This window comes from Lagenorhynchus albirostris, chromosome 4 (assembly GCF_949774975.1).
Source record: "Lagenorhynchus albirostris chromosome 4, mLagAlb1.1, whole genome shotgun sequence".
Classification (NCBI taxonomy): domain Eukaryota; kingdom Metazoa; phylum Chordata; class Mammalia; order Artiodactyla; family Delphinidae; genus Lagenorhynchus; species Lagenorhynchus albirostris.
Window position 1 is genome coordinate 10,255,706 of NC_083098.1, and position 20,489 is coordinate 10,276,194.

The following is a 20,489-nucleotide window of genomic DNA, read 5'->3' on the forward strand; positions in this document are numbered from 1 at the left end:
ACGGGGACTTTAATTTTTCAGTCAGCTGTCCTCTGACATTCCTAGTATTAGAAGCCTGTGATGGAATTGTCTGCACTTCATGAAGTACGTTTACAACAACAGTTCTTTTCACAGAAGAGCAAATTTAGCATATAAATTTGTAGGTTAGTGCCTCAAATTATTATTTGCATCTTTGGTTGGAAGCAATAGCGGAAAATGTATTGATTTTTTTCAACTCATGGATGCTGGAAACCTACTTGAATATGCAGTGCCTTGACACTGGCTCATGCTTTTTAAGTTACATTATGAAATAATTATCTGCTGTTTCTTTTTAAAATTTAGAAGTTAATAAACTTTTCATACATTTTTAAAGCTAACTTTATAAGTACAATTAAATAATGTGAGTAATTAAAAGTTGGGAGTTCCTGTTTGTTTCATTTTCTGCTTTCGCCTAAAGCCAATTTTTCCCATCATAAGAGTTAAATCTTATGAATGGTGAACCGTTTATACTTGATGTAATTTGGAAAGTACAGAAGTCATCCTTGCCTCAAGCCAGGGTTCCTACAATTTTCACAGTCCCTAAGCACGCCACCATGATTCAATCCCAAATCAAAAGCCCCTGGTTGTATGGTAATAGATGGATTTGAGGGGAATCTATGAAATAAGTATTGTCCTTTTAATAGTTTTAGAATGATCAACTAGTCTAGTCATTTACAATGTCTTCTGAAAAAGTGATCTTTTGTGGGGGAAGAAGGAGGAAGAAGGAGAAAATATTCAGAAAATGAGATTAAATTTAATCTGGCTAAATTAGAAAAATAGTTTTCCTGAAGGAATTTCAAGAAGTTATACTGTTTTGAGGCCAAAATCAGTATTTCACACATCTGTTCATCTACTCTGTTCTCATGACTATTTTAACGCATGTTTTATTATTCCTGTTTATAAAAGTAAGAAAAGGTCACTATAGGAAATTTGGAAAACACTAAAGACTATAAAGAAGAAAATGAAATCACCTGCTGTTGAATAACCCAAACTTTAACTCCTGTAGTAATTTTTATATGTTTACCTTTAAAATGGTATAGTATATAAGCAATTTTTCTCAATTATGAGAAAAATTGGCCTTATTTCATAAAGTTCAACATAATTAGTGAACCATATTAACTTATCTTACTCCAATACTTTTTGTAAAAATTTGTCTACTTAATCCTACAAATGTGAAAAAACATGAGCAATACTATTCCATAAAAATTGTGTATTGTTTTCTTCTTGTATCTCTAACATGGTTAAAAATGTACTCATTGGGGCTTCCCTGGTGGTGCAGTGGTTGAGAATCTGCCTGCCAATGCAGGGGACACGGGTTCGAGCCCTGGTCTGGGAAGATCCCGCATGCCACGGAGCAACTAGGCCCGTGAGCCACAACTACTGAGCCTGCGCGTTTGGAGCCTGTGCTCTGCAACGAGAGGCCACAACAGTGAGAGGCCCGTGCACCGTGATGTAGAGTGGCCCCCACTCGCCACAACTAGAGAAAGCCCTTGCACAGAAACGAAGACCCAACACAGCCAAAATTAAATAAATAAATAAATAAATTTATTTTTTAAAAAATGTACTCATTGCCTTATTAGTGAAATTTTAAGGTAGAGACTTAATGTTGGCTAACAATTATGATTCACATTTTACTTTCATTGATCTTATAGTGTAATTTCCTTTCGGAGTCTAGCAATAATTCAGTATTTGTATCAGAAATATTTAAATTTCTCCCTGCTTAAATAGAAATTTGTAAGGCGTTTTATCAGGGAGATTAAATAAATATCATTTTGATATATAGACTGTCTTCTTTCTCACTGACATCCATATCCTTTTGTAAAATGCTCTAGGGCAACAAAAGTTTATGATCTTTTCCTAAAAAGCAAATGTTTAAAATCCACTAACTTTGGAGGTCTTTTTCAAACTTGAAATTTCCTTTTAATCTGTATCATAAAGGTTTCTTTTAATGGCAAATACAGTGTTTTCCCCTTTAGTTAGTAATATTCCTATGATTCTTCAAAAGTAATCTATGCATTCATGGCATGGTAAAATATGATAATATTCAGCAACTCCTATGATAACCAGATTACGCTACAGAGTAGTTCACGTCATGGCCACTGTGATATAAGGTTATGATTTACTTTTTAAATGTGGACCATGGTTTGTAAGAACAATTTTTGATATATCAGAATATAGTGATCACATGAATACCCATTACTCTTTTGACCGTCAGAAATCCTTTCTCTTCTCAGTGACATATTGCTAAGGTTTCTTTTATTTATTTTTTTCTTTCTGCCTCAGGAAGGACGGCCTAGGCATATTCTTTGTTTTGAAAAATCTGTACTTCCCTTTTATTATACCATTCACTTCTTTTGAAGTTATAAATTCTCTATTACTTATTTGCCTAACTTACATTTATTACACTAATTCTTATATTTTGTGATAAATACAATTTAAAGATATTAAAACTTGAGTGTGATTTAATTTCAGCTTAATATAAAAATTCAGTCATTTACATGGAGCTCCCAACCATCCACCTTTAGACAGGTCCATTAATTGTCACTTTCATCATGTAAAAATGAAAGGGGCTTACTTTCTAATTGACTTAGTCATTGATTTTTTTTTAACTGCAGTACCTTTGGATTCAATGTCAATTGTTTCAACCTCTGCATCATAAAAATGAAGTATTAATACTCATATTACCTTAAGTAAACAAATGATCCCTATTTTTGAAAAAAAATATTGTTTACTTAGAGCATTTTCCCTGTTCATTCTCTCTTTTCCTTTAAAAAAAAAAAAAAACGACTTAGCTCTATTTTCCCTCATAGAGATCTAGGTAAATGTTTTCATCTGGTCAGAAGTTTTTTGCCCTAATATTTGAGAAATATCTCTAGAAGAAATTAAAACTTCATTAAAACTTGGGGCAAGGGAGGACATTTCTTTCTTGTCCACAGGAGAATCCTACCATTAAGCATATCTCTTGGAACATACCAGTTAGTTCACTCAATATTTATTGAATAAGTGAACACTGTCCCTGAGAAATGAATCAGTAATTCTTATTCTTAGTCTGTTTCATCATTAGCAGTGTTTAAGGCAACAGTGGAAATTTAAAATATAATAGAGTTTTCTTCTCCCAGCTATGAAGGATTTGTTTGTTTTAGACTCAAAGCTTATGCCAAGAATAAGTAGAGAAAATTAAATTTTAAAAAAATCTGTTTGATGGCATTGGAGAGATGATGAGGAACCCACTGCTCCACCTCTTTGACACATGCTGCGCAGTAATCTTTGCCTCTTGAGTGACGCAAGATTGTTTTAAATTCAGCTCTGCTTTTAGTGGTCATCCTTTTTGTCTGAGACTCTCATGCTAAGCAGATTAATAATTCAGCAGATACTTTTAGGGGAAAATGGAAGAACGTTGGGATCATTTCTTACACCTCTTTCTCTTTGAGATCATGGGCCCACACTTCTCAGTGACTTGCATGGTCCTATTGTATTTTTTGTACTGTCTTTCACTAACGTGTGCTGTCATCTTGAGTATTTGCCTCTTTCTAGGTAGTTGTCCCAATCATGGTTCTTGAAATGAGTACTTAGATCAGTGATTATTTGTAGTTCATTTATAATCAATTCAAATATCACTTCCAGTACTATCAGTTTTTATTTCTTTGCTGCACTTTCATTTCTTTTGGCAAATTCCTTCATTAGATTATCCATTTTTTAAAAATGTCACGTGGGTTTAACACTGGGAGAGGAGGAAGCAATGCAGCTATACGCTTTGATGTCCTTGCTAAAACTGAGTACAGATGCATAGTGACAAATCCTTGACAGACTTTGAAAGAAGCAATGTGTGTGTCACTGGTCATGATGAACATCTCTTATTTGTGTAGTGATTTGTGGAGATTGTGTGTAATTAGTGCACTTCTTATTCTTCAATGAAAAGCTTTTTTTAAATGAAGGATTATAAAGTGTGGGCAACACCTTTTCCACTGTGTGGCTTAAAAAAAAGAAAGCAAAAGGTGCCTAAGGTCATACAGCTAGTGAGTGGAAAGACAGAATAGAAAATGATAATTAAAGATAATTTAATGGCAATTAATGTTTTAGTTGAATTATCTTTCATTTGACTGAAAATAAAGAAGAGAAAAAGAGAGAACAGTCAAGAAATAATTGTGACATTTACAATTATTATTTCTAATAAAACAGTTTGCCGGGAGGATTCATACCACTCTGTGGTCTCATGTGCTGCTGTAGTTCTCACTCCTATGGACCCAACAATAGAGATGAAGAAAAGAGAAGAACTAAAATTTCCTGAGCCTTCGAAACAGTAAGTTGTTCATTTGATTTTTCAGAGTTTTGTAAAACTTACTAGTTAGATAACTGATCAGAATTTGATCACTCAAAAATTGTGCTTTATAATGAATGTATTAATATTAGTATATTGAGAGAACAGAAATAAATTTTGCACATTTTAAAAAAACAACTTATCCTAATAATGCCTCAATGAATAACTTCTGTCTTCTGATGTAGTGTGTTTGAACTATATGCCTTTCACGTTTCATTTTGTTACTTCATCTCAGTGATGTGAGTAAGAAGACTGAAGCACTTCATTTCCTTAACACTGTGATTATGGATGTACTGTTCTTGGATTCCTTATTTTATAGTTGTAGTCTTTAATGGTCTAAAATATGATCACTTTTAAATATAAATTTCTTAGCCTTAAGTTGGTTTGTACTTTATAAGGAATGAAAGTTATTTTTAACTTTATACTATTTAATGTTTCCATATTTTTTTCCATTTAAACAGATCAAGCTTCATTTAAATTTAAATTTGATCTTATATTGAATAAATAATAGATTTTTTCTTATAATGGCCAAATAATTAAATTCATAATAGCAAATGTAAGGTACATGGACTTAAAATATCAAATAAGCTAGGATTATTTCTAGTTATGTATTAAGTAAATTAAAAGGGAAAACCTACTGATGATTTTCCAGTCAAAATAGTGTCATGCTTGCTTTAAGGTCTTGGGTAGGAGACTAGGAGATGTATGGTGTTGCCAAGGATTGCTGGCTTCAGTAGGAGTTACTTTGTAGTACCTACTATTTTCCCCCATTAGATTAACTGTATCATACTTGTTTCTTGATGTCTTTCTACTGGATAAGCTGCTAAGGCTGAGTTTCCTGGAGCATGATAGTGTCTGATACTCTTTGTGAAAATCAATAAGAAAATCCCTTAATGTTACATTCGGTAATGTCAAAGTCAAATAGAGCAATGTGTATATTTGATGGCATGAAGATAGTATTAATATTCTCATCATAGAGGAAAGAAATACTAACCAATTCAGAAAGTAATGATTGTAATTCTGTTTTAATACAAGCTAAAAGTGAAAACAATTCAACTACTCTTAATATAGTCTAATTTTTTGGTTCCAAAAGCCTTTTTTGTCTACTAGGAAGAAAATTACTTCTCATATGTGCCACTTGAATTATATTAGAAAACTCAAATGCATTTTTTGCAATGTATGTATGTTTATATTTGTAAATTGGATCTTAAATTCTCTTAATTATCTTTCAGTGACTGTATTCAAAACTGGCAAATAGTATTATTTGTTTACATAAAATGTCTTTTTTCCAGTCTTAGATACTTCATAAGTATTCATTCTTCTTTATTCTGAGGTATAGATTGAAGTAGACAGCATTTGTTAACTGGCTGTTCTTCTTCTTCCTGTTACCGTACATTCACTCTGATACTCCTCTGTATTCTCTGAATCTACTTTCTCATTTAAACACTCTCCCTCAATAGGATCATTCGTTCATTTCTATAGGTTTTGTTATTGTTTTTGTTTTTCTGAGTCAGAGAGATCTTGGTTAAAATCTTAACTTTTCTACATATTAGGTGGAAATTGGAGACATTTTACTTAAACTCTTTGTCTTTTTTTTTTCTACATCTGTCAGAAAAAATGGGGTGATATCACCATCTTTACAGGGTCATTGTTAGTGTTATGTGAAGTGATATTGTTAAAGGACCGGAAATCTAAAAATCCGTAAAAGTGTTAGTTATGTTGCCCCTTCCATAGCTTCAACTACTAACATTACTGCTGATTTACAGATATATATTCTTCTCCTGAAGGCTCTTCTTAATGCAAGTCTAATATATAAAGTTCTTGACCGGGATTGTCTAACTAGGTGTCCTACCAGAATCGTTTACTAAGTATGTTTAAACCAAATTAATGACCCTTCTAGCCCCCTCAAGCTTTTCATTCCTTCTGATTTCCATATTTATGTAAAGCGACCATTATTTTTCTTTTCTTAAAATCTTGATATGTTTTTTCCTCACATCTCACATTCAATTAGTTATTGATTACTTGATTAACGTCTCTGTTATATTTTTCTTACCATTTGAGCTGACCAGGAAGGTATACACTTCTTATATTTTAAAACTTTTTCTAACATGTATATTCAATGAGATCTTAATAAAGCCATTCAAATAGTGGTCATCTATCAAATGGAGATTACATATGCCCTCCATACCTCACACTGCTGTTTTGAGAATTAAATGACTATGACTATATGACTATATGGCAAGAACACAATTCAGATGTAGTGATTAATTCAAAACTCTTGTTTGCCAATGAGAGAAGCCCTGATGTAAATTGATTTCAGAAAAATCAAGGGTGATGGTTGTTATTGGCTCATGTAATTGAAAGTATAGAGGTAGAAATTTCCTCAAGTATGGTTGAGTCTGGCACTCAGACAATGTCAAGGAGGGTCATTTTCTCCATCTGCATCTCTTTGCTCTGCTTTCTGGTCTGTAGTTTCCATTTTCAGAGAGGTTCCTCTAGTGACATTACTGCCTTCAGCAGGTACTGAGATGGGTTTTTATCTTTTCAGCAAATCCAGTGGAAAGAAATGGTTTCTCCTTCCCTTTAATCAAAACAAAAAGAGCCCCATATTTGAGTGTCATTGGCTTTGACCAGCTTAGCTTGTTTGACATGACTATGCTGAAGCAATCACTGTATCTAGGATATTTGATGATTGATTGGCTAGAACCAGGTTACTTGACAAACTCTGGAGCAGAGGGTGGAGATGAGAGGGAAAAGGTGAGTCCACACTCGAAATATGGGTGATGTTGGAAAAAGAAGGCAGGTATGATGCTTGGAAGTCAAAACAATGGATACTCAATATAGGTAGTAATATTACCACCGTTAGTTTTAAAAGTCAGAATTCTTTATTATGTTGAAACTATGGACTTTGAAATACTACATTAAAATGCAATCATGTGTATCTTCATTTCTTGTTTTAAATGACTTCTCACCTATTTAATTTTATTTCATATTATTTGATCCAGCTGTGCTATTGAGAGGCAGTATTACTTGATGGTTAGGAATTCAGGCCTTGGGCTAGTTTTTGATGCTTTCTTAACCATAGTTTGTTTCTTTTTAATCTGGGAGTTACTTTATCTATCTTACAGTGCAATGCCTAAAACAAAATATGAAGGCAAGAACATAAAATTTTTGTAATTTTTTACAACATATATATTAGGTAAATAAACATGTCACATTTTTATAGTTGGAGTTACTAAAGCCCTATGTAGTATTCATTTTGTGTATTTTGGATTTCTCATTAGGAAAATTAATAACCCACCAATATAATACTAAGATATTAGAATGCTATATGTTGAGACATTGTCTTTGGATACTTAATATTCCCTTTAAATTCAGGATAGAATTATTTCTTTAAGTAAATTTTTATCTCAAATTTTACACACTTCACGTGATGAATTCGTAAACAATTGAGTCTTTGAAACATAGGACTCACAGAGTCCATGTAGTTTAGAACTCATCAAATCTCTTGCTAGGAGGAACTACAATAATCTTAGTATATGGGCTTTAGAATACATAAGATTGTACATACAAAAGAATATGTAAGGTAATGTATTTTGATGCTGTTGTAATTAGGTGAAGAGGTAAAACATGCACTTAAAAAGGTAAATCACAGTATAAAAGCAACAGATGCTTTTTCTCCAAAGTAAGGAGTAGATTTTTGCCAGGCATATGATTGTTTAAAGTTAAGTCAGGTTTATTGATATATGAGTATAAATTTATGAAAGTAAACCCAGAATATTGGTCTTAAATATACCATTGTATTGGTATATCATTTTAGAGTATAAGAAACATTTTATGACTGAAATACTTATACTATCTTACCTTATACTCTCTTACCTTATACTTATCTTTTAGTCATATTCTGGTGATTAATAAATATTCTGTATTCGACAATTTATTTTTAAATATTCTCATGTATTTATCAATTTTAGATATATTTATTGTAATAAGAAGAAAATAGCAATTATGAATTCCTATTAGGGATGAAGTATAAATTTTTCAGCATAGCAAGTGATAGGGAGGAAATACCTAAATCTTTTAGAAGGAAAGCTACATTCTGAGCATTACAATGGGAGAGAGTCAGAGCTTGTCTCTCATTTTCATATCTAAAGTTCCCCTTAATTCAGAAAACGAAGGTGTGGATTTTACTTTACTTTTCAGTCTAGTCTAACACGTAGCTCAGAATACCATGGAAAGGATAAATTTGCTGGAAAAATAGAAAAAATCCCGTGATCCAATAAAATTACACAATTTCCAAATATTTGACCATAAGCATAGAACGTTGTGATCAAAGCTTTGAGTATGAAGCTTTATAAATTAAAAAAAATCCTAATTTTAAAAATGTATGTCCATATATCCAGTCACACTTAGCATGGTACTCAAACCTAAACATTTCTCAAATCACAGATGTAAGCAAATGAGCACCTCATGAAATGTACATACAATTCAAAATGTGAAGAGAATGAAAGAATACTGCTTCCATGCTTGGTTATGGATTTTATTTTGTGCTTTTTGTAGAAATATATTTTTGAAATGCATACACTCTGTTTGTACATACCATGGCTCAATATCTGAAATGAAGGGATTTTATGGACAATTATAAATTTGGAAATATAGAGGTGAAAGGGAAAGAGAAATTATTGTTACTTCTTTTTTTTTTTTTTTTGTGGTACGCGGGCCTCTCACTGTTGTGGCCTCTCCCGTTGCGGAGCACAGGCTCCGGACGCGCAGGCTCAGTGGCCATGGCTCACGGGCCCAGCCGCTCCATGGCATGTGGGATCTTCCCGGACCGGGGCACGAACCCGTGTCCCCTGCATCGGCAGGCAGACTCAACCACTGCGCCACCAGGGAAGCCCTATTCTGTTACTTCTTTGTCCATTTCTGTGTTTTTATTATATAGAGAGAGATCTAAACTTCCTGATAATGTGATCTATTGTTTCATTTTATGGAAATGAAGCATCACCTAAACATTTTGTCATTCAGTCCAAGTTTCAAGGCCTCCATGTAGTGATTCATGTGGTTGACCTGAGGAAGGTTCATGGAGCTGCTTCTGAAAGGTGATGGATGCTATCGTTTAGTTTAGAATGTCTTATTTTTAAAGAATGGCTAAAACTAACCTATTTTAGTCTTAGAGAATGCTTAAGAATATAAGCTTAAAGTTCTATCAGCTCTTTTTATTTAGTTTTATAATAAATGAATAATGTATGTATATTAAAATTGGAAAAGTTTAAGTACTCTCTAATGTCAGCTATAAAGTTGTTACACAAACTCTAGTTGTACTGGACACATCAAATGATTCTATTATCAGCTGGTTTCCAACTCTCCTTTACAAATTTCAGGAGAACATATTCATTTATCCTTTTAAATAGACATGTATTCATTAATTTAATCCATAAACAATAGATAGTTCTTGAGTATTTGCTTTGTTCTTGGCACTGTGCTCAGGGCTGGGCATTTTGAGTTGAAAAGCAGGTGCTGTCTCTCATGAAACTTAGAGTGTAGTCAAGTCAAGACACACATTGATTGATTAATTGCAACAATGCAAGATTGTGGAAGTGACAATGGCTATAATATAGAGGTATATGTATATCATGTTATAAGGGCTTATAGTAAGGGGCTTTAACATGGCCAAGAGAATCAGGGAAAACTTCCCTGAGGAAGTGACACTTGAGCTAAGATATGGAGGATATTAGTTAACTAAGTGAAAATGCAAAGGAGGAACTTAGCAGAGAGAAGGGCTTGTTGAAATATCCTGTGATGGCTGGGAGCACGGAGAAATGAAAGCTGGTGGGAGTAAAAGGGAGCCAAAAACATGTTTTTAATCAGGGCCCAGGTAACAAAATCAGATTTCTCTTTAGAAAACTTTGTCCTGGTTCCTTATAAAGAGCAAATTGGGTTTGGTGGGGGCATTGGTATGATGGAGCTGGCTTGGGAGAACCAAATTGTTACCATTTCTTTCCAACTCCAGGTTCAGTGATCTCATGTTGGAAACTTTCACTCAGCCGTGGTGAGCATATTTACACCACAGTAATTGGCAAATGCTATAAATCAGGGCTTTTCCTTCTCCCAGAGTACTCGTTAACTATTTACCAGCACACCCTAAATGGGGGACAGGTTGAGTGTCTACAGTGAGATCATTTAGGTGATTGCTGACAGTAGCTTGGACTAGGGTGCTGCCATTGGAGATGATGAAATGTGAAAAGTGAACTCAGTCAATATATTTTTCAGAACCTAGGCAAATTATAGTTATTAAACTAAAACTTATAATACCAAGCCCTTACCAAGGATAAAGAAGAAACTACTCACCGTAATTATGATAAGATAATATATTATTGTGATAATCCTAGCATGCTATTTTGAATTAGTAATAATTTAGCCAAGGGGGAGTTCTGATATTCTTTTAATTTATATTGGGTATTATCAATGGAATTATGTAAGTGGGAAACATACGAAAATGCGTTTTGCACAAAATTCCTTCTTGAATTGTTACCATTGAGTCTCACTGAAAATGCATATAAATGTAGGTAAATTTCATGTAGGACCTTACATAAATTCTTATGATTCTTAACAATAAATTTCCTCCTATATTTGATCTGTATCCTTTATTTACCATCAATGACTTGGTGTCTTAAAACTCTCCCATTTAAAAAAAAAAGAAGCTGAGGCATGACATAAATGGAATCACATAGTTTGTGTCCTCTTGTACCAGGCATCTTTCACTCAGCATGTTTTTGAGATTTATCCATATTGTTGCATGTGCCATGGTCCATACCTGTTTATTAGTGAGCAGTGTTTCATCACATGGATGTGTCAGAGTTTGGTTAGTAGTTCAGTCCTGTCCTCTTTGACCTTGCCTTGCAAACTCACTGAATCACAGAACCACAGGGCCTCTGGGTGTGGAAGAAGTGTCTTAACCAGCTTAATCCCACCCCACCCTTACACTACTTACTGATTTTCAGTGATTGGTACACTGCCCATGAAACAGTTGCCCAACCCCTGCTCACATACCTCCAGTGACCTGCCCTTGGAGGGCAGCTTCTTCTATCCTTGTCCAGCCTTGCCTGTTGGGAAACTCCTCTTCATTTTCAGCTTATATCTACCTCCCTAGGTCATCCCCACAGAGGTCCTGGTTCTTGTCCTGGGTCTAGTCATGGACAGTTAGCTCCTTTTTCCCCCACAGAAGCCATAGTGATCCAGGAGGCACAATTACCACCCAACAGTGTGCTGGTAAATGTTTAACTTATAGCTCTAGTTTAGTTATTTTTGTTGCTATATAATATTCCATTATATAAATGTATCAAAATGTGTTTATCCAATTTCCTGTGAATGGATGTGTACATGGCTTGCGATGTTTACTTTACAGACAGCTCTGCTGTGAACATTCATGGGCTCCTGCAGCTGGAAATGGATGGCAGAGTTGTAAGGCACGTACCTGTCTCACTTCAGCAGACAGTACTAAACCATTCTCCAGGGGTCCTCATCGTCCACACCTTTGTCCACACTTAGCCTCGTAAAGTTTCACACTTTCGCCAACCTTATGGGTGTAAACCAGCATCTCATTGCGGTTTTGACTTACATTGACTTCTCTCTAGTGATCTTGAGCATCTTTGCAAGTGCTTATCAGACATTTGTGTTTCCTGTTCCAGAAATTGCCTATCTGTATCTCTTGTCCATTTCTTTATTGGGGGATTTGTCTTTCTTTCATATTTACTTGGAGAAGTTCTTTGTATATTCAGATTTCCACACTTGAATTGCTATGTGCATTGCAGATCTCTTTTCCAGTTGGTGGGATGTTTTATTAATAAGTTGTGACTTCTGATAAACATAATTTTCATTTAAAAAGGAAACTGGGGCATAAACATGGTAAATATCAGGACACTATTATGAATATGAAACAGCCCTCTTCCCATGCAGGTTTTCAAAAGAAACGATACCTGTTTTGTGATTTTGATCAATTCAACAGTAGAGAGGGCTGTCAGAGGAGATAAATGGAGAGATTTCTGTGGAGAGAGCTGTGGCCTAAATTTGAGTCTCCTCCACAGCTTTAGGAGAAGTTGGAGTTGAGAGGAGTAACTTTCTTACCCCAAGTCTAGTGAAGGGTCTTCAAGAGACTCATTCAGAGTTTCAAATGTGTTTTCTGCAATTGGAAACACAAAAGACAGATGCTGATTTATGCCTGAGAAAACTGAAGCAGAACACAAACTAGACTCTGACATCCGCCCAGAAAATCTGGAGAGTGAAGATGGGTTGGCCAACCGTGAAAGCAGTAGCATCTTGAACTCTCAGAGCTGGTCAGGGAGACCACAAAGTTTTTTGTAAACTATTTGGAGGGACAAGAAAACCCAGGAGACAGAGGCGAAGGATACCCATCCCCTCTCAATAAGAGAACTGCAGGAGAGTGGCCCAGAAAGAGACCTCTGAAGAGACCACTTTTGTGCCCATTACTAGGCCCTAGAGCCAAGCACAGTTTCCTTAAAACTCTTCTACCAACTAAGAACCTCTCCCCTCTACCTTTCATCCTGGTGGCAGGAGTACATTCACTGTGAGGCTCTTATAAGAGGATCCTTCTGTGTTTCATAGTACCTATTCACCTTATTGGAAAATGTTGCATCAGTCACTGGTTTATTAAATTAAAAAAAAAAGACTCAAGAAAGTTGATTGTTTTCGTACTTCATGTGTTACTCAAGAACCAGTGGATTTTAATACCAAATAAATAAAAATCCCCAGAGAACCTGCTTCCCTTGATTGAGTGTTGTTATTTTTTTTTCTGCTCCTTAGTGAATCATAATATCTGGTCCCTTGTGCAGGACAATCAAAAAAATCCTATTGTAACATACGCATCTGATCTGAAAATCCTTCTTTGTACAGTGAGCACACAAATGCTATTTTTCAGATGATTTGGGACAGCCTGATGACTGAAGTGTTTCAGTTCATCAGTGCAGCACAGTGCCATTGTACTCTTTATAGTGTAATATAAATACAGTTTATCAGATCGCTAAAAAAGACTGCAGGTGCATCACCATTGTAGTGAAAGTAGCTCTTATGCACAGATTAAAAGGATGATGCCAACTTTCAACTGCCCCTGCTAACTTCATCCCATGGAAAAATTATGTTTTCAGATAAATGAAATATTTCAATTAAATTTATTCTGTAATGTAGATAATAACATAAAATTGTTTAATAATACCGTAAACAAAGACTATATTACCCAATATCAATTTCCTGGTTTTCCCCTCAGGGGAGCTAGACTAGTACAAAAAAATCAAAAGCTTTGAAATCTAACATATCTCTACTTAACAGCAAGATGATGTAGGGCAAGTTATTAATTTTATTGAAATTAAATATCCTCGTTGATAAAATAAGGACAACAGCATTTTCTTTGTAAGGTTGTTTTAAGTATTCTATAAGTATTCAATATATAAATGGAAAACGGGTAGAATAATTCTGGGCACAAATAAGAAAAACAATAAAAAATAACTTGATATCTCTTGGAGGAAGAAGTTGGTCATGAAAATGGGAGAGGAGGTCTATAAAAAAAAACCTGATGCTCTATGGAATTTATGGTTTTAGATATTTCCTTAAGATTACCAATTCATAATATGTGGTCGCTTAATTTTTAAAGGAGAGTTTTTTCTTCTACTAGACTTGAGTCTCTTTTACAACAAAATCTTTTTTTTAATCTTCTCTAATACTTAGGATAATAATAACTAGTAGGTACTCAAAATTACTGGAGAAATGTTTGATTTTATTTATTTTTGAGGTAAAATAAATTATCTTTAATTTAGAAAGTAGAACCTTCTATTCTATCAAATTGAAAATAAAGTTAGGTTTGATTAATGCATAGCCACAGTTAATCTTCCAGTATTAACATAGTAAATATTTGAGTAATTGATGTTTGAAGATGCCACGTAGAAATCAAACAGTAATTTTATCATACAGATTTATAAGAAAGATTTGTGAACTAAGAGTTTAGAAACCTGACTCACATGTCTGGGACAAGGCAAGACTGTTTATATTTCTAAACCATAGTTCTCTGTAAAACAAACACTGGCAGCACAAACTTCAAAGAGACATTCTAAGGAGTGAAAAGTCTAGGAAAGCATCTTATAAAACGTGGTGAAAGAGCCTACTTTGCTTTGCTTTTTAGAGGAATCTACAATAAACATTTATGAATATTCTCAAATCTCTGAATTAAAGGATCCACACAATTGCTGGAAAAAATCAAGACTCTTTTAGACTAATTCACTCCCATGCACTCCTATAATATTTGAACACCTCCATTGTGGTACTTACTAGACAAAAATATAATTGCCTGTATTCTGTGCTCTCACCAGACACTGAAGACAGTTATTTTTTGTTTGTTTTTTAATCTCCTGTGCTTAGCACAAAATGTTATACATTGCAGGCACTGGAATATTTTTTGTTGAATTTATAAATGCATTGTTTAAAATAATATATTGGTGTATTCAATAGCACTTACATAGTTCATACTGAGTGTCATGCACTATTCTAAGCTTTACAAATATTAAGTCATTTAATCCTCCCAACAACGTTGTGTGTTATTATTATCCCCAGGTTACACCTGAGGAAACCAAGGCACATGTAGATTAAGTAATTTGTCCAAGATGACCCTTTTAAAAAAGAATAAATTATACCTTCTTTTCAGTTACTTTAATTACTAAATGTACAACTTGACACACTAGACAGTCGTTTTTTATATTCAGTTCTTTTTACAGATTTTTACAACCTAAAAAATATGGATGCCGTTATAAACCAATAATGCAAGAGATGATTAGCACTTGCAAATCAACAGAATAAATAAAAGAATTTAAGTAACAAAGTTCTTTACTGTTGATTATCACAGTCAATCAGTGCCTCTTTATTTATGCATATATTTCTCCTCAAATGAACCAGGAAGAAAAGAAAACTTTTTTTAATGCTTCTGTCCTACTTAGTGTCTTTCATTTTATTAGCTACTTGTTAACACCCTTCTGTTGTTATTTTCTCTTTTTTATGTTTCTTCAGAATATAGCTTTTTTTTTTTAAAGTCTTTACTGAATTTGTAATAGTATTGCTTCTGTTGTTTATGTTCTGGTTTTTTGGTCACAAGGCATGTGGGATCTTAGCTCCCCCACCAGGGGTGGAACCCATACCCCCTGCATTGGGAGGTGAAGTCTTAACCACTGGACTGCTAGGGAAGTCCCTGGAATATAACTTTAATTAAGTTCATATCAATCCGCTTAAAGTTACATATTTTGTCAAGGAATAAAAAAGGTATATAACAATTTAGAGAAATAATATAAGGTGGGGGAAAAAAAGGTGTTCTCTCCAACCAACATATCCATTTAAAATGTCACATGCTTTCAGAGATATCATAATACAGTGCATCAAAATAAAGTATTGGTAAAAGAACTTACATATTTACTTTTTAAAGAAAATAGTTATTTAATGACTTTTACAAAATTAAGTAAGCTTAGTATTTTCTCTGTAACTTGAGACCAGAAATAACGTCATGTTCATGATTCTGTGTGGACCCAAAAGGCATAGTGAAGATGTACAAGGAAGATATATACAAAGATAGATTATGGTATAAGAATGGATTTTATAACAGTCAATGAATGTAGCAGGCTTCTTGTCATTGAAATTTTTATATGACTATTTTTTGTATGAATGATGTAGGTGGATTTAGGCCATAGAGGTAACAGGACCCAGTGATCTTTAAAATCTCTTCCAATCTAGAGAATCTGTTCCAAATAAGATCAATTGCATTATTTTGTTATTATTATTGTTATCTAAGTCAACATATTATATATTTCTTTGATTTAAAAATGTTATATTTAGCTTAAGACAATTAGGATATAACATGGTCAATTACAACAAGATTCTGATTTTCTTTTTAACAAAACTAAATTATAAGAAAAGATTTTTAAAGGGTGCTATGTTTTTATATCAATTATTTTTCTTTGTATTTTCTATGTGTTATTCCATGCCAGTTATTATTTTACCATAAGGCTATATTTGTCCCCCACCCCCCCATTTTTATCTCCTCTTTAAAATGAAGAATTTAAAATAAATATTTTGTTAAGTTACATAATCTCTTACTCTGACATTCTTAGTTGCTATTTTAACGTTTCTGTGCGCTATGTAATTTCAGAAATTTGACACGCCACACAGTAAGAATTAAATATTGGTGAAATTACAATAATTTTCTATTTTTAAACATTTTTGTCATTTAAAACCTATTCTGTTATGTTTACATCAATCTATAAACTCCAGTATCTTCTGAACTGAAACCAGTCACATTCCAGGTGAAAATTTAAACATTTTTTCCCCCTTAGTAAATACATCATGTTTCAGGATATTCTTATTTTCTTGTCCCATCCTATCACAAGCTGATTGACTGAATAATCATCTAAATTAAATGTGTAAATGCCAAAAGTCTATATTAGACCAAGGAGATTCACAGAATTATATGTCTATATAATTTTTTCTACTAAGTGTATTATTTCTATTGCATTATAAATAACTACGAAAATAATCCCATACTTGACCATCCACTCAGAATTGGATAATATAGTAAAGCTAAAGAAGTAATCTCTCTTTTTTTCTATTTTCTATTTTGAAATTAATGCATTTCAAGAGAAAATGCTCTTTTGTTTAAACAAATAAAATTATTGCATTATATTGAACTGTACATACATGCTTTATCCTTTAATTGGACTAAGACAAATTAGAAAGCATTTTTAAAATGAATGAAAGTTTACTTTCAGAAAATTGATATTGTCAAAGATATAATGGGAAGCAGGTGGCTGACAGCTATTTTATGATTTAAATTTAATGTAGTTTCTATATATTTCAGATCATTAATTACCTGGCAGTTTAAAATTTTTACATGGCAAATGGCTACCATTTAAATTTAAAACTGATTACTTGAGTAAGGTTTATGGTTATAAGATTAATGTGCCACAAAGAAATATTATCTACTCATCTTAGAAAGAAAAAAATAACTTGTTAAATCTACTGTACTATTATCCCAATTATTGATCAGATTTTCTCCCATACCTGTAGTTGACCTGGACGGGAAAAGAAATTATTAGAAGCTACTTAAAGCTCCCTGAGAGAAACTGGAAATGATTTATTTCACCCACCACCATGATGAGATTGGGATTATTATAACAGAATATTACAACATCTGTTATAGTTTTTATCTTCTTAACAAGGCTGACAAAGCTTTAAATGTTCTTTGATGACCAGGAGGCCCTGGAGAGTAATCTGTAGCTACTTCAGTGCACTATACAGAGTGAACTGAGAGCAAAGCGGAAGTTAAAAAGCAAACTGAATGCATTGCCAAGTGTATTGAACACACTGCTCTCTAACCAATCATCTTCAGAAACTTGGTTGAGTTGAAGAATCAATTTATAAAGGTTGGTCTGTGTTGCACCAGTAAAGACAATGTTTGGTTCAAGTTTTTCTGATTCTCTATTCCATTATTAAAACTGTGGATAATCTCCAATGCCGGGAGAAATTACTTAAGTTTCAAGAGGGCAGATGCTTATGTGTATTTCCTATTAATCAGTACTCACTTAGATTATAAATGACAGATACTCAACTCAAAAAAAATCTTAAGGACAAAAACAAAAAAATTGCAGACTCATAGAAATTAAAATATAAATTTCTTCAGGGAACTTATTTTATATTTTTCTGCTGTACATATTTTATATATCTATGATCATTTTGTGCCAGTAAGAAGAATGCACTTTTCAAAATAGTTGTGTGTATACTTTGTAAATTTGATATTCATTTGGCACAAATGTAACTCATTGTTTCAATTTCAAGGTTCAGAGATATTACAGGGCTTGTTAAATTCATAGATATTAAGCATCGATCCTTCCTCCTGTCCCAAAATAAAAATATCACCAAATATTTCAATAAAAATTTCATATTAAAATGACATTATAATTATATATATATAATGATGGTATTTTAAATTTATAAATGTTATTGTGCAATATCTTACAGATTAGTATTTCCACTTCTCATGTGTAGCACTGTTACCTTATTTAAAAAAATAATTCAAAACCAACCAATAAGACATATAAGTTAATCTGAAAGCAGAAATTTAAAAAAATATAAAATGTTACTTCTAATACATGTAAATTGACAGAATGATAACAAATGAAAACTAACTATTCATGTGAAACCAAATAATCATGTTTATATTTACTAGGTCAAAAAATTGTAGAATAAGTTTAATATCATTTCATTGTCTTTCAAATAAAACCTCATGGAAATTATAAGTAAAAGTTGACTGCATATGTGCTGTTGGCTGCACTGCTTACACACTCATCTGTTATTTTCTTAAAGAGAGCAACTAACTTTTTTGTCTTCAACTGTCCTACTTAGATTATTCCCAGAAGGTCTTCTCATTAAAAAAAAAAAAAGAAAAAAGTCACTTTAGGTAGATCATAGATGCCCTTTTCTCAGAATTTCAGTGTACAGCAGTCATTCTCTTTTTGTAAATAATATTTCTTTCTATTACATACTTGTTTAAGTCTATATCACAATAATTTTTTATTTGATGAATGCAGGGAACCTTTCTCTTATTCACCATTGCACTGGAGGGCCTTAGCACAGCACCAGATTCATAGTAGGGGCTATAAGCATGTTTGGAATAAATGGTTGAAACAATGAATATTAATCTAGTGTTATATGGATTTTAGTAGAGAGGTCAACGCAGGTTAGTAGAAAGGCTTCTCATAAGACGTGGTATTTTAACTGTCTTAAATGTTCAAAAGAATTTTCCACATAGAAAAAGTGGAGAAAGACCTTCAGAGATAGCATGTTCCCTGTCCCTGAACCACTGTTTGTAAGGAAATTTATTGTGAGTGGTTAGAATACATGGCCATAGTCCAACATTTATAAGTAAGGAAATTCACATATATCTAAAGATAGTATGTGTAAGAAAAAGGCCTCTAAATGTGGATCCAGTAAATATGTAGACCAAAATTTTATAAGAAGGAGTGAGAAAAGATGTTAAGTGGCTAAAAACTGAGACAACGTGAAAATAATTTGTTTACCTTATATTTTACAACATTTAGGTTGTAATAACTTTTGGAAAGGTATAATATTTTAAACAAAATAGAATGATAGCTCTTAAGATATGACATCCTTCACTTTAATTGTATATAATTATGTTAAGAGGATCATTTTCACATGAATATACCAAGATTTCATTCCCCAAAGCCTTTTAAAATCGTCAATTAATGTAAAAATCATCTTTCAAGTACCTTGTATTGATGATGGAGATAGGAATGGGGAGAGAGTATTTGAGGGAGGATTAATTTTATAAGTAGTCAGTTCATTTGTGAATATTTTATTGTATGGCAGGTTTTACTTCTCTGTACAGAATCATGAATTTGGGGACTTGGATAAAATACTAGGATAATGAGAATTCCTTGTACTTTATTGAGTTTTGGAATTAATAATTAATGATGTGGGTAGTTAATTTTCCAAATCCACGATTAAGCTTTCACTGTTAACTAAAGCCATTCTTCAACTTTTATGTCTCTCAAAGAGGATTCTCGCTTGATTCATGTTTCAGAGTATTATACAGGGTCATTAACACCAGTGTACTGAGAGACAATGAATAGAAAATATTTCCACATAGAGAAATGGAATATGATCTCAAGTGTTAAAAATGAATTCTAGTATCTTATATCTTAATCTTATAAGTGAAAATCTTATTTTAAACTTCAGGTGAGAACTAGTATGTTATGTTAAGATTTACACTTTTTAAAACAGATTTAGGAAATAACAGGGCAGTGGTGAAAAGCTCAGTCTTGGGAGTCAACATTCGTAAAATATCAATTGAGGTTTCCCTAATCTTGGGTGAAGTGGGAAATTATTCAGTTTAGACTTTACTTCTAAATTCTTGTTCTGTCTTTTCAAAGTTTGCTGACCTTGAGCAGGCTATGTAATCTCTCTGAATCTCAGGAATTTATACATTTGGAAATTTATACTCAATTTATAGAATCATTAGAAGGATTTTTATAAAGCCTGCAAAAAATGCTCAGTCAACAGTAGTTAGAACTTTTATTGAAGACGACTTGCT

The 20,489-nt window shown here is 33.1% G+C and overlaps 1 protein-coding gene across 1 annotated transcript in view; it reads left to right on the plus strand.

The window, feature by feature from the left end:
* CCSER1 (coiled-coil serine rich protein 1) overlaps positions 1-20,489 on the plus strand; it is a 1,250,826-nt gene that overhangs the window by 312,740 nt on the left and 917,597 nt on the right. Inside the window, exon 5 of the mRNA XM_060147099.1 lies at positions 4,198-4,318. Coding sequence (XP_060003082.1) covers positions 4,198-4,318 — 121 coding nt within the window. The remainder of the gene's footprint in view (positions 1-4,197; positions 4,319-20,489) is intronic.